The sequence below is a fragment of the Thalassophryne amazonica genome, chromosome 8, assembly GCF_902500255.1.
Source record: "Thalassophryne amazonica chromosome 8, fThaAma1.1, whole genome shotgun sequence".
Taxonomy (NCBI): Eukaryota; Metazoa; Chordata; class Actinopteri; order Batrachoidiformes; family Batrachoididae; genus Thalassophryne; species Thalassophryne amazonica.
Genome location: NC_047110.1, coordinates 31,778,482 through 31,791,595, shown reverse-complemented (window position 1 = coordinate 31,791,595; position 13,114 = coordinate 31,778,482). Strand labels below are relative to the sequence as shown.

The 13,114-nt window shown below is 39.0% G+C and overlaps 1 protein-coding gene across 1 annotated transcript in view; it reads left to right on the top strand.

Annotated features, from left to right (window-relative positions):
• Nucleotides 1–1,147: 1,147 nt before the first annotated feature.
• Nucleotides 1,148–13,114, top strand: part of sv2 (synaptic vesicle glycoprotein 2) — a 45,742-nt gene continuing 33,775 nt past the window's right edge. Inside the window, exon 1 of the mRNA XM_034175965.1 lies at nt 1,148–1,388. Coding sequence (XP_034031856.1) covers nt 1,358–1,388 — 31 coding nt within the window. The 5' untranslated portion in view covers nt 1,148–1,357. The remainder of the gene's footprint in view (nt 1,389–13,114) is intronic.

Genomic DNA, 13,114 nt, shown 5'->3' with positions numbered 1-13,114 from the left:
GTCACGTTCTATTAAGGATCAGTACTCAAGACGGATCAACAAAATGAGGGTGGTATGTGACATTCGTGGAAGATTTTTTCACAGGCAAAAATATGCTATACGAATATCAAGAATATCATGCACCAACACACACTATTAAGAAACCTATTCATATGCGTTAAGTCACATTAAGAATGTCAGGAATGTGTCACGAATGACAGAAGGACATTCGTAACGCGTCTTGGTTATGTGTAAACGCACCTTAAGATAAGTTAAAGGGGTAGAAAGCATAGTACCATGTTATGCCAGTATGCTAGCCATACGAGAGAGAGATAATAGATGTGTCATAAGTCTGGACTTGAATCTCTTTACAGAATCTGTTTTATCTCCGTAGGGAGATCATTCCACAAAAGAAGGGCAATCCAACTGGGCTTCTCAAAGAACAACTGAGAGGAAAAAAGGGTGAATTTCAGGGCCTGAACGTAGATTTGTGTGGAATGAAAATCTGAGAATGGCATCATTCTGTATGCTTCCTAAGATACAGAAATGTGCTGAGTCCCCCAGGTAGACCTGTGATTGCGGGGAATGATAGCCTTACTGAGCAAGTATCATAGTATATGTATTCATTCATTTTCTGCCACTTATCCGCGTCATAGTGGCAGCAGACAAGTATCTTGGCTATTTTATTAAACCATTTAGTCCACTTCCTTAGCCCAGGACATTAGATACATTAAGCAAGATCAAAAATGTGCAAAACATTGGCCCTAAGACATTTCTATTCACAGTGGATGTGAAATTGTACACAAATGGAGCAGAGACAGGGCTTGGCAACATTAAATCACTTTGATCTCTAGGGCCTGTATTGGACTTAATACTTCCTTTTATTCTGAAAATGGAAGGACTATGTATACAAATGGCTGTAATTCCTAAGTGGTCTTTTTTTTTTTTTTTATGAAACTTCTTAAATTAAATGTGTTTACAGTGCGAACATATTTAGATTGTTCACCACCACAATAGAGTTGAAATGAAACAAACATTTCAAAATTTGTCAGTGTCCAACTACTAATGAACTGGAGTGTATTTGATCATCATTTACAGAACTGATTAGGAAGAACTTCAGCAAAGTCTTTGTTTTATTTTTAATAATATTCTAGTTTAGCAGTAAATATATGTAAAACCAGCTTGGTTATGAGTCAGTGAAATTACATGACCACTAACTTCTGCCTTTGTTTATTCACATGTTTGAGGTTTTGGTTTATTCCACTGGCTGCTGTTGCTGACATGTGGATGGGCCAATGCCAGCGACGCCGTGGAGATCCTCTGTGTGTCTTTTATCCTGCCAACAGCACGCTGTGATCTGCTGTTAAGCACTTCAGACATGGGGCTGCTGACCGCCAGCGTTTTTCTCGGTAAATTCAGTCTCCAAACACACCAGTTATCATGTTTGTACAGGTTTCTATTTTTAGTTATGAATACTAAAACATCAGACTGATCAACACCCAGAACAATGGAGAATAGTAATTAGTTTTCTCATGGCTCCTTAATATTTTGAACCATTAGAGAATTCTCCAGGGATCTGTGGTATTGGAGCGGAACTATTCCATACAAGTGCAGATGCTGTTTAGTTGTCATTGGATAAAATCTTTGTTTAGAGACAGGTGGCATTCCTACTCACTGGAGCAATGGGTTTGTCCCTCTCTGGGAAGGAAATGGCGATCACCTGTGTTGGAAAACCTACGGGTTTATTATGTTGATTTTCACAACATGTGTAATTTCAGTTGGCCAGACTGCTATTTAGGTATCCTGAGAATTCCCCATAACTTCCTAGGCATCATAGCTAGCCTATACTCTTGTGCAGTGGGTGCACTGGGTGAGTCTCTGACTCCCAGTGAATTCTGGTGTTTGTCAGGGCTGTGTTCTGGGTCCTCCTCTGTTCAGTGCTTGCATGGACTGGTTGATGGATAGGCTTGTGGAGTGAATCAGTTTAAGTGTCTTTCTCAGCGAGGAAATATTTAGACCTAGACCTGCTGTACAATGCTGTGATGTTTGTAGCATCAGTGGAAGCCCTGATTGCGGCACTTGAGAAGCTAAGTGAGGAGCTGTAGTGTTAGGGTTTTCAACTGTCCTGCTTTACATCAAAGACCCAGAGTCCTGTCTTCCACCTGGGCAAAGTAGTGGACAGCACTATTCAAGCATCATTCCCAGTTTCCTTAGTTGCTTTCACAGCTGGGATGTATGTCCTGTACAAATTAAACATATTTGCACTTGGGTGTACTCACATGTGCATGTTTGTTTAAAGCTGAGGTGTGGTCTGGTGCACGACAGGTAGAATACAACTGTGAAGACGCAGAATCTATTGGCACCATAGACCACCAAACAACCTGAATGAGTGAACCTGGCACAACTTGTCCCAAGCTGTCTGTTCCACAACACCGGTTATGAATTTGCTTGATCAACTCCATGTTGATTAAATGAGAGTTGAGCTCATTTAAGAAGAATTTATCATCATCAGTGGAGCATTGAAACGATGAGTTATAATAATAAAAAAGCATGCGTCTTATTTGTTCGAGAGGGACGATTCTTGTTTCTTGCCCGCACCAATAGACAAGACTTCCGGCAGCAACTTTAATCAGCAGAAAGGTGAGTCACAATTGACACCTTTAAATGGCTTTGACGGAGATTGATGAATAAATTACGCACCCACTGCTTCTGAATCAAAAGCAGTGGATCCTTAATCAACATAGAGAAATGATCATTTTCCCGCTATACACCCTCAAACAACATAATGGCCCAATTGCAGTGTGATTTTGTTCAGGGAGCAGCGTAACGGGCCATTACTCTGTTATAATGCTTGTGAGAACTGTGAAAGAAAATACTAATGCAACTCCCAATAAGCAGTATAGCTAAAGTATTAAAAGGCTGGGTTCCACACCAACACCACACACTACCATTTATGTAGGCATTTAAATAACATTCATAAAAGGAGTACTAAGTGCATAAAATTGATATTGTGAGACGTATTGAGTATCTGATGTCCAGTGATGCATATCGTATTGAGTTTTGAGAAACGATATACAGCCCGAGACACTGTATGAGAAGCGTGTGATTCCACAGCTTGATTAACTTCCACTGGCTTTCAGAACTCAACAGCCCCACCCAAGGGCCTGCAGGAGGATGAGAGGTCTGTCACACCTTGACGATTTAGCCAGCGTATGTTTCCACTGGGTTGGTATGGTACAGGTCCGAACGGTTAAGTCTGGCTTGGTTTGCGTTTCCTTCGCCAGCAGAACCCTTTTGTTTGGCAGGCGGAGCGTGTAGATGTTGACATGCACGTCATCAAGCACGCATACGGTGTCGCACGGCCTCGCCGCTCCACACAGAGGCCAAACAGAGTTATTTAACTTTTTAAAAAAATTTCATTTCATTTTTTGTCTTGGTGGATCATGGGATTTATTTTCATTGCGCACAGAATGCTGAAGAGTCGACTGATGTCTGTGGTAAAGAGTGACATGAATGAATGAGGCGCTGTGACTCAACTTTTAAAATAAGTTAATTTTGTTGTGGCACAAAGTGCCGGAGTCCTCTGGTTCAAGCTGAGAAACGCACCGAGATCAGACAAACACAGAGGGACTTCTTTAAAATGCTACATTTCTACAGCCATGACAAGGAACTATTTTCAGGCATTGTTTTCCAAAATCAGGATGCTTTATGTGGATCAGTTTTCATCAGGCTGTGATGATGAATCCGACTGAAACAAACAGGTAAGATTAAGACCTTATATTCACTCAGTGTGTGAATGGTTTAAATATTTGAAACAGTCTGAACTATTCGCATGAGGACTGCGGCTTTCAGTTGTTGAGCCAATCAATGAACGTTTTTTGACTTATGTGTAATTTACAAGAAACGTGTGTCAACAGTCGCATAACGTACCTACAACTTATGGCCTGCGTATGCCGGACCTATGAGCCCTAAGCTGGCATACGTCAAATATTGTGCATGGCCAAAATCTTTCGACAAACTCGCTGTACTTCACCATATACTAGCATGCTTAAAGTGCCCTTAACTTATGCAAAAGTTACCCATAACTTATTAGACGTACTCCAGCGCATTCAACGTATATGCAAGCTAAATTGTCAAGGTGTGACAGGCCAATTAAAGCTACAGTATGCAAGTTTCAGAAATAAGTGAAATAGTCATAACCTATTTAAAAGTAAACTCAACTTCAGTATAAAACACATACTTGTCAACCATGATTAGTTGCATTACATCAAAACCCAAAAAGCCACAACTTAAACTGTACCTTATTAAAAGATTTTATGAGGGGAAAAAATGAGAAATATTATTGTCTCATACAGTGTGGCTTTATATAGTAGATAAGTATGTATAATCTACTTATCACGTGTAATAAATTATTCAAAACTTACAGTTTTTGAACTTGCAGAATCATTAGACTACTTTGAACATTTAAGAAGACCAAGTCTGACAGTTACATTTGGATCAGTGTTATAGTAGGGGAGATTGGGGTTGAGGTCACAGTGCTCATTACAGCCACATGGTGTTGTGTTTATTAGACATTTGGTGTGACTTTATGCTAATTTTGCAATGTTTTTTTGGAACACATGCAAAACAATGAGGTGTATTTTTTTATGAATCAGAGTAATTTTTCACATTGTTGTATTTGGATTAAATGCTTGTGGATTATTAGTAATTATTACTTATTAAAAAGCCAAAAGTAGTAGCTTTATTGAAATCAATTTTTAGCTACCAAGCTAAAGCCATATGGGCATATATATCTTTGCTATTGTTTCACGATAGCCAATAGCCTGGTGTAATTAAATTGTTTTTTTGTTTTTTTTTTTTACTTGTTAAATCCTTTTCAAGAAGTTTTAGAATTTTGTGTGTTTGTGCATGCTATAGCCTGCTTTTTACTACATTGAATTTGACATTGCAAAACATTTACTTGTATAGGCTTTCTTGGCATCTTCTGCCAGTGAGAATTAAAATTAGCGGTCAGTGATATGAAAGAGACCTTAAAATCTTTTGGTACAAAATTGTTCACGTTTTTTAATGAAAGCAGCTAGATGTGGATTGACAATAGTTTTAAAATAAATGTTTTGATAATAAAACTAAATTTTGAGAGTAAAATCCTGAATAATACCCTTACTGAGAAATTAATTCTTTAAGTGTGATATTGTTGATGTTGGTTTTGTCAGATATAATAACACATCATCAGCATATCATGATATTTTATGTTGTTGTTGTGTGCAAGATCCTACGGTCTTATGTACAGTTGGATCTTGATTGTTCAATCAAGCCCCTCTATTTTGTCACGTGATAATTTCACAAATACCGCAATGGAAATAAGTGTTGATGCTTTATTGTGTTTATATTGATGTTCCAGAATAAACTCAGTCAATCAAACAATATTTTATTTACATTTTAATGGCATCTACAGGAGGGCGTGTGTCTGTGCATACATGAGCTTTTGACAAGAGCTCAAGTTAGCTTTGAGTTAGCAGAAGTTAGCATACACACTGATGTCCGTGAGGTGTCTTGTAAATCACTCCAGAGATGTTATCAGGTTACAGAAACAGCATTTTCAGTTTTAGAAGTGTTTGTCAGTAGCTTTTACATAATATATGAGAAATATGTTATATTTAGACACAAATGAAGCGGAGTTAGCAGCTAGCTAGACCAGCCAGTGATGTCACCAGGCTCACGTCCAGGAAATGTTTTGTAAATTACTCCAGATGTGTCAGTAGAAGAAGAAGACAAAGAGCCTTTATTGTCATTGTACATATATACATACATATAATGAAATTTGTCCTCTGTATGTAACCCATCCTAATTACAGTTACCGTAGACACAATCCAACTACTAGGAGCAGTGGGCAGACACAGTCCAGCACCCGGGGACCAACTTCAGATGTAGAGATGCTGCCTTGGTCAAGGGCAGAGAAAGGAGCAGACCCTAAATAAGCATGTTTTTGATTGTGGGTGGAAACCAGAGTGCCCAGAGGAAACCCACACAGACATGGGGAGAACATGCAAACTCCACACAGGAAGGGCGGGAAGCGATCCCGTTACCTTCTTGCTGTGAGGCACCAGTGCTAACCACTAATCCACCATGCCACCCAAGGTTCCAAAATTACCGGGTTCCAAAAACAGTGTTTTCTGTTTTAGAAGTGTTTATTTCTTGCTAGCTTTTACATAATATATGAGGAACATGTTATATTTACACATAAATGAAGCGGTTTTGGAGCACCAGAGAGAGACCAGCTAGTGATGTCACAGTGCCACTCTACTCTGATTGGCTGGCACCCCCGCTCCTAAAAAAAAAGTAAACAAAAAGAGATTTACATGATTCATAGCATGAAAATATGAAACACAATGTGACTTTTTAACCTCTGAAATGAGGTTTTAGATGGCTAAAAAAGTTTAGCCATCTTTGAACTTGTCCAAGGTCTGTGTCCCAAGAACGTACCCTGTGAATGTGAAAATTCTGGCAGTAATAGGACTGGACTTATGCTGAGCACAGGCGGACTGACGCAAAGCCTTTGCAATATCCGATGGCCATATTTGATGGCTTCTGGTAAAAATGAAAGTGTACAAGTAAGGTGTTTGGGGCTAAGCTTGCCTCGTTTAACACACCAGGAGAGATTCTACCAGGTGAGCAAAAAAAAAAAATCAAAAATATGTAGAAACACAGGTTACTTTTCTTGATTCTTACTGTTGTTGTCCATACAGGTGTGAACATACTCAGCCTTCAGGCTCTGTCGCTAGAATGACTGTCTTTTGAATGAACTCCATTGCCTTTTTGGGGTTTGTCCTTGCCCTGGTATCACATCCGAAGTCTGGCTGGTTAGAGAAGTCCATATCGGACTCCTTGTCATCCTCATAACACCCTCTCGCACATCCATGAATGTGACTCTGGCTTTAGCAACTCTGCTGGTGTAGTTGGGGAATATGGCGATGCGGTTCCCGTTATAGGTGTGTGGGGGGGGTTCTTCTCAGGATCTCCATGACATCTCTGTCTGAATGTAGTTCTGTGATGGTCACCCTTCTCACGGTTTCCTGATTTCCTGGGTGTGACTGTGCGGTGTGAATGGTCTGTTTTTATGTCCCAGTCAATCTGCCGGACTTCGTTCAGAACTTTGGTGACTGCTGTGGGGTTCCTTGAGTCCGACTGCTCTTCACTGCCAGTAATGCGGCTATTACTGCATCTCATTCTCCCCTCCATGTCCTCACATTGGTCTTGTAAAGTTGTCACTTGGCTTTGAAGTCTGGTTACTGTGTTTTGTAACTTAAGGACTTCATCAGACTATATTGATAATCCACCTTTCACTTCCTGGATATCTGCCATAGTGTGTTCAGTGTTGGATTTAATTGCAGCCAGTTTAGATTTCAGGGTGTCAAACTCTTCTGCCAGTGCACTTTTGAGTTCCTCTCTTATGAGTTCCTCTCTCTTACAGTCTTCCCTGACTGTAGAGATTTCTCCCCTCTAGGAGGATACAATTTCCACTTTAATTTCTTCAGAGGCCGTAGCTGGACTTTCACTCCGGGTAGGTAAAGGCTGAGCTTGGTTGTCGGGCGTGTGCTACCTCGTGCTTCTTGTAGGCCACGGAGCTCTAGCACTGTTGCCATATTTATATTTTTGGAGCTTTTCTGCCATTCAAACCCGATTTTGAGCACTTACCTATAGTGTCCTCTGTGAGCTGGTCTTAATGCCAAAATAGCTGTTTTGATGCGAAAATATGGTAAATTCTGCAGGAGCTTTGAAAAAGGCATCTTACGCCATACCTTTCTCACTAGCGCCCCCCAGCTCCCAGACTTTCAATGACTTCCTGCACTCAGCCATCAGACATGTCTGTATATGGTGAAAGTGTACAGCGTGTCAAGACATTGAAGTGGCTGGGAGTTGGGGATGGACCGTTGTAATCCAGGAACCAGGGTGGTTCTATGGTGTCGTAGATGTGGCAGCACCAGCGCATGCTGCCAGACTTGACATGATCCATTTTAGTCCGGCGGCTAAGGGACAAATTTTAGGGGAATCGTGCACTTTTATACAAAAGCGCCAAAACTTTATCAGAGGTACTTTATAGTGTCCTGAAGTATATAAGATCGGGAGACATTGAATCCATAAATGTCTACACTCTAAAAACTTGGGTTTAAGAGAATAACCATTTTCAGCCTTCTACAGCATATAATTCATGACAAACTCTTATCCAAATGTCTTTAAGTTCATAATATAAACTTGAGGGTTATGAAAATGTATTAAGGCTAAGTAGGGCTGCTTCGAATGTACTTCAGTGTGCTTACACTCTTAGAAAAAGCGTTAATCTAGGGAACAGTGATGCCGGTAACGTGTTACTCTAATCTGACCACTTTTTTTTAGTAATGAGTAATCTAACGCGTTAATCTTTCCAAATCAGTAATCGGATTAAAGTTACTTCTCCATGTCACTGTGCGTTACTATTATTTTTGCATTGTGGGTCGATAGCAGCATTAAACTTGGTCTGTGGGCAGGAGGTCGGGGTTCGACTGAACTACACACTTTAAGCGAGCTGTGAGATTTTCATCCACAGTTTTCTGCAACAGCTACGACTTGTCCTCACTACTTAAAGCGCGGTGACAACAGCACACCTGCACTGAGCTTTACAAAGACATTTGTATGCTTTTTTTTTTTCTCCGAGCCGCTCCATATCTGCTGCTAAAAACAGCTGATCCTCCGCGACGCGTCAACAACTAACACTATTTTCCACTCAAATGCACATAAACTCTTTCTGAGGACCATATGATGTGAAAACGCAATAAAACCTTACTTGTAAATCTGGTCATGTTTTCTGCATAAATAAATGTTATCCATTGCTTGTGCTCAAACGCCAAAGCAGGTGTGAATCCAGATGGAATGGGGGTGTGGGGCCAAGGATGTGCCCCCCACAACACCCCTAGATTAAAGGTCCAGTTTTGAAGCCTTTTTTTACTACAACTACTTAAAATAATAATTTCAACAAGTAAAATGTTTAGAGAGAATTTAAATGTTAGAAAAATGTTAGAATGAATTTAAAAGTGAGGTCAAGAAAAAGGTCTTTATTTTGCTTTTTATAAAACAAGTATTTATTTTCATTGAAGCCAAGAAAGGGTGACTATAAAGTGAGTTTTGGCAAAACAGGTATCATTGTCATGTTGAGGTGGCAGAGGGTTGTTGTCGGCAGCTGGGGAAAGTAACTAAAAAAGTAACTAGTAATCTAACTTAGTTACTTTTCCAATTGAGTAATCAGTAAAGTAACTGTTACTTTTTCAAGGAGTAATCAATAATTGGATTACTTTTTCAAAGTAACTGTGGCAACACTGCTAGGGAAAGTGACTAAATATTGTCTAACTCATTATGAATATCAATATACCTATGCAATATAGCTGTTTGCAAGCATAGGGCAAAGGAAAGATGCTACTCATGCACTCTAACATAAACACTTATTTTAGAGTGTAAATAAGTGTTTGAAGGAAAGAAATGCCTTTTTTATTAATTACAAGAAATCAGTTTTGTTTTTATGGCCATAACCATTATTATATTATTATTATTATTGTTGTTGTTGTCATTATTATTTTATGTTATTGGTATTAAGACGATTATCACCATATTTTTTAACTGAAAACATTATAAATACCTGGTTGGGAAAACTTCCTAGATGCACAAATGTTTCATGAATATTTTTAATGAACTACTCTCTACAGCTTTCATGCTAGGAAGATCACAGTGACCTAATTTCATGTCTCAGAGGTAGAGGCCTTTTAAAGATCCCTACAGGCCTGAAATGAGTCCTGTACCTCTTTCCATTTTGAAACATACCACTCTGCTAATGTATAAGGATGTACGACGACGTATGACGCCGCACGACGGATGATACATGATAACATAAGCTCAGTATAGCTTTGCACTAGTTGCAGTAGCCATTCTCTACAGCTTAACAATGTCCAATCTTGATCACTGGCCCCCTGCATAATAACCATGTGATCGTATTGTCATATGAATAGCAAAATATACAATGTATTATAACCATGCAAACATCCTTTAAAAAAAAAAGCAGGATACAGAGCAAAAATCAAATGTCTCCCGCTTTGACATGACTTAATATAACCTAGAGAGTCCCTGGACAAAGTTTGGCGCTTTTGGAAAAAAGTGCACGATTCTATCCCTTAACTGCTGGACTGTTTATTGCTTTATGGTTTTAAGGTGAATTTGCTTTCAATTAAGAACATGACTTTTCAAGTACACTGGTGTTTGGGCAAATGGTAAATGACTTTTCCAAGGAAGATGGTCAAAGAACTTTCTGATGACAACTTACATTCACACAGTCAGTGGTGTTAATAAGGATGAAACCACTGTTGTTATTTCACCTGAGAATTTGGGTAGTTTAACCTATGACCATATGGTCACAAAGCCATTCCTTTTGCTATTAGTCAAATAGATGATGTCAATACTCAACTAATCTCAAACTCTACTCACTGGGATTTTCTGTGGGATCTTCTTGGCTATTCAGTTGTCTCAACATTGCAGTGAGTGAGCACTGGTTGTCTCAGTTGTGATCTTTCTGTTATATTTTGCTTGTTTTATCAGTCTTGTGATCTGTCTTATGTAATGTGGTGATAAAATGGCCAGAGCATTTTATCACCACACCTCTGACCAGACCTCTGAGTCTGGTCAGACCTCTGACCAGACTCAGACCTCTGAGTCTGGTCTGCTCAAAATGTGTTTTTGAAAAATAACACACATAGACAAAAGATAAGGTTTTTTTTTCCTTACCAGGGTCGCTAATGTGTTTGCTCATCATGAGGTGTGCAAGAACTTGGAGGTGACTTATGTTTGATGCTGTATAAGTTGAACTTAATTGAATGTATCTACTCTGATGTTTTTACTTTCCTCAAACTCATGAAATTGACTTAAAAGATAGACACAAAGTTAGTTTTGTTCAGTGTATGATGAAACTGCAAACATTTGCAACTGTTGTTTGAGCAGTGGTGGGCACAGTTCCGATAATCCGATAACCAATAATTATCGAAGATGATGTTTTCATTATCACATTATCTTTTTAGATGACTTTAAAAACCGTAATTGGACGAATTATCTTGCAATAAATTTTTGTCTGATCATTTTTAGACAGATAATGTGGTAAATAAAGTTGAGCACCTACCTGTTAAATGTTTCGTAGCTGATGTGTAGTTCTACCCTCTGTAAAACAGAGAAGAGCTGCTTTTAGAAGAAACCGCTCTATCCTCTGCAGGCAAAGGAGAACTGGTCCCCCCCCCCCCCCAACCCAAAAAAAAATAAAAACTCATTTCTCTTAACCCCATACTGATATGCAGGCAATATCACCCAAGTCATCCAGAGGCATACATTTTTAACTTATGGTTCAACTTTTAACCAAACTAATTTCGGACAAGTTATTTAAGTTAATGTCATGTCTGAAGCTTTATAAAGTGAAAATATAAGATACATGTTTTAGTTTTAAAGTAATGCGCTAATTTTCAAGGTTTTAGTGTGGATATATGGGTAGGATAGGGTAATCTCAGTACGTTCACGACATGAGAAATGCATTTGAAACACTCTGATAAAGCTCTATGGACAACAGCATTAAACTCTAGTGCCTAAAACTCTCATGAATATATTCTCTGGGTTTATAGACGTTGTTATTGTGTCTGCGTTTATTCAATTCCACGCATCTTAAATGTAGCAGACACATATCTGGAATTTTGTATTGGCAAGTTTTCAAGGTCTCTACTGCCATCTACTGACCAGTAGTGTTCATTCGCCCTATTGATGTATCCCATAATCCCTTGCATGCCAGAGAGTTGCTGCAGTCAAATAACATATAGAGAATCAATGCGATGACAGTTGTAAATGAATATTGTACTACAAAATTTGATTTTTTTTTTATACTTCACGTTAATAAGAGACTGCTGCATGATACCCTGAAAACTTGCTAAAACAATTATAACAAATAATCCGTGTCTGTTACATTTAATCTGCGTGGAATTAAATAAACGCAAACCGAATTTCAGACATGTTATATATATATTAGTTTCGAACAAAGAGGACAAACAGTGTTGTAAAGAACGGTAATCAAGACGTTAAAGAGCAAACTTCACTTTCCCCTAGAATGACATGATCAGGAAGCGAGCGTAGCTCACAGCAGCTCCCATTGAAAATAACGGAGAGACAGCCTGTGATTCTCGCATGTTTACATAAAATAAACTCGGTAACAGCGTCTATAAACCAAGAGAATATACGTATTCACAAGAGTTTTAGGCACAATATAAAAATAGTTTTATGTTGCGATGTTAATGGTGTTGCCTGTGTGCAGTGGTTAAAGTGCAGCGTGATCAGAGCATCTCAATGCAGTTCTCAGTGTTACTGAGATCTTGCAGCGCAGCGACCTCTCTGAGGTTTTGCGGGATTTGAAACGTCAATAGGGCGAATAGCCAATATTTATGTGTCAAGACAATATTGAGTGCACGTTTTACAATATAATAAAACATGCGCACAATATAATAAAATGAGCGCACATTCTCCCCACATGCAAAACATTTTGCGATGACACTTCCAGGGCTCCGTAAAAATGGCTGTTTTTACAAATAAAAAATGGAATGTTTTACAAAAGCACATTTATCTGTAAAGACCGACCCACGTCACATCAACGTGTTGGTTTACATAATGAATGACTCAACCAAGCAGTGTTTAGCAGAAGAGGCACATTTTACCCAGAATCCTTTGTGATCTGTCTGTTTTTTACAAAACTTCAGAATTAGTGCATTATTCAACATTAAAAGGTATGTTATATTTTAACTTTGTACAAATTACAGAATTGACATTAATAGTTATTCTATCAGTATTCATTTTATTTATACACCAAACCATAACTCAGCACTGCTTTATTTTCCAAGACCTCCGCCTGACCGGAGCATTGTGATTTGGTAGTGAGCTGAGCTTTGCTGCTGCTCTCAGCTTGCTTCTGTGCTGGAAGCCATGTAGTAAACAAGAGCTTCCAGCAGTGGGCAAGATGTTCAAAGACAGAAGTGCGGGCTCTTTGTGTGGGTTTGTTGTCGCTTTTGATGCTACCAGAAGCGATCGTGGTGTT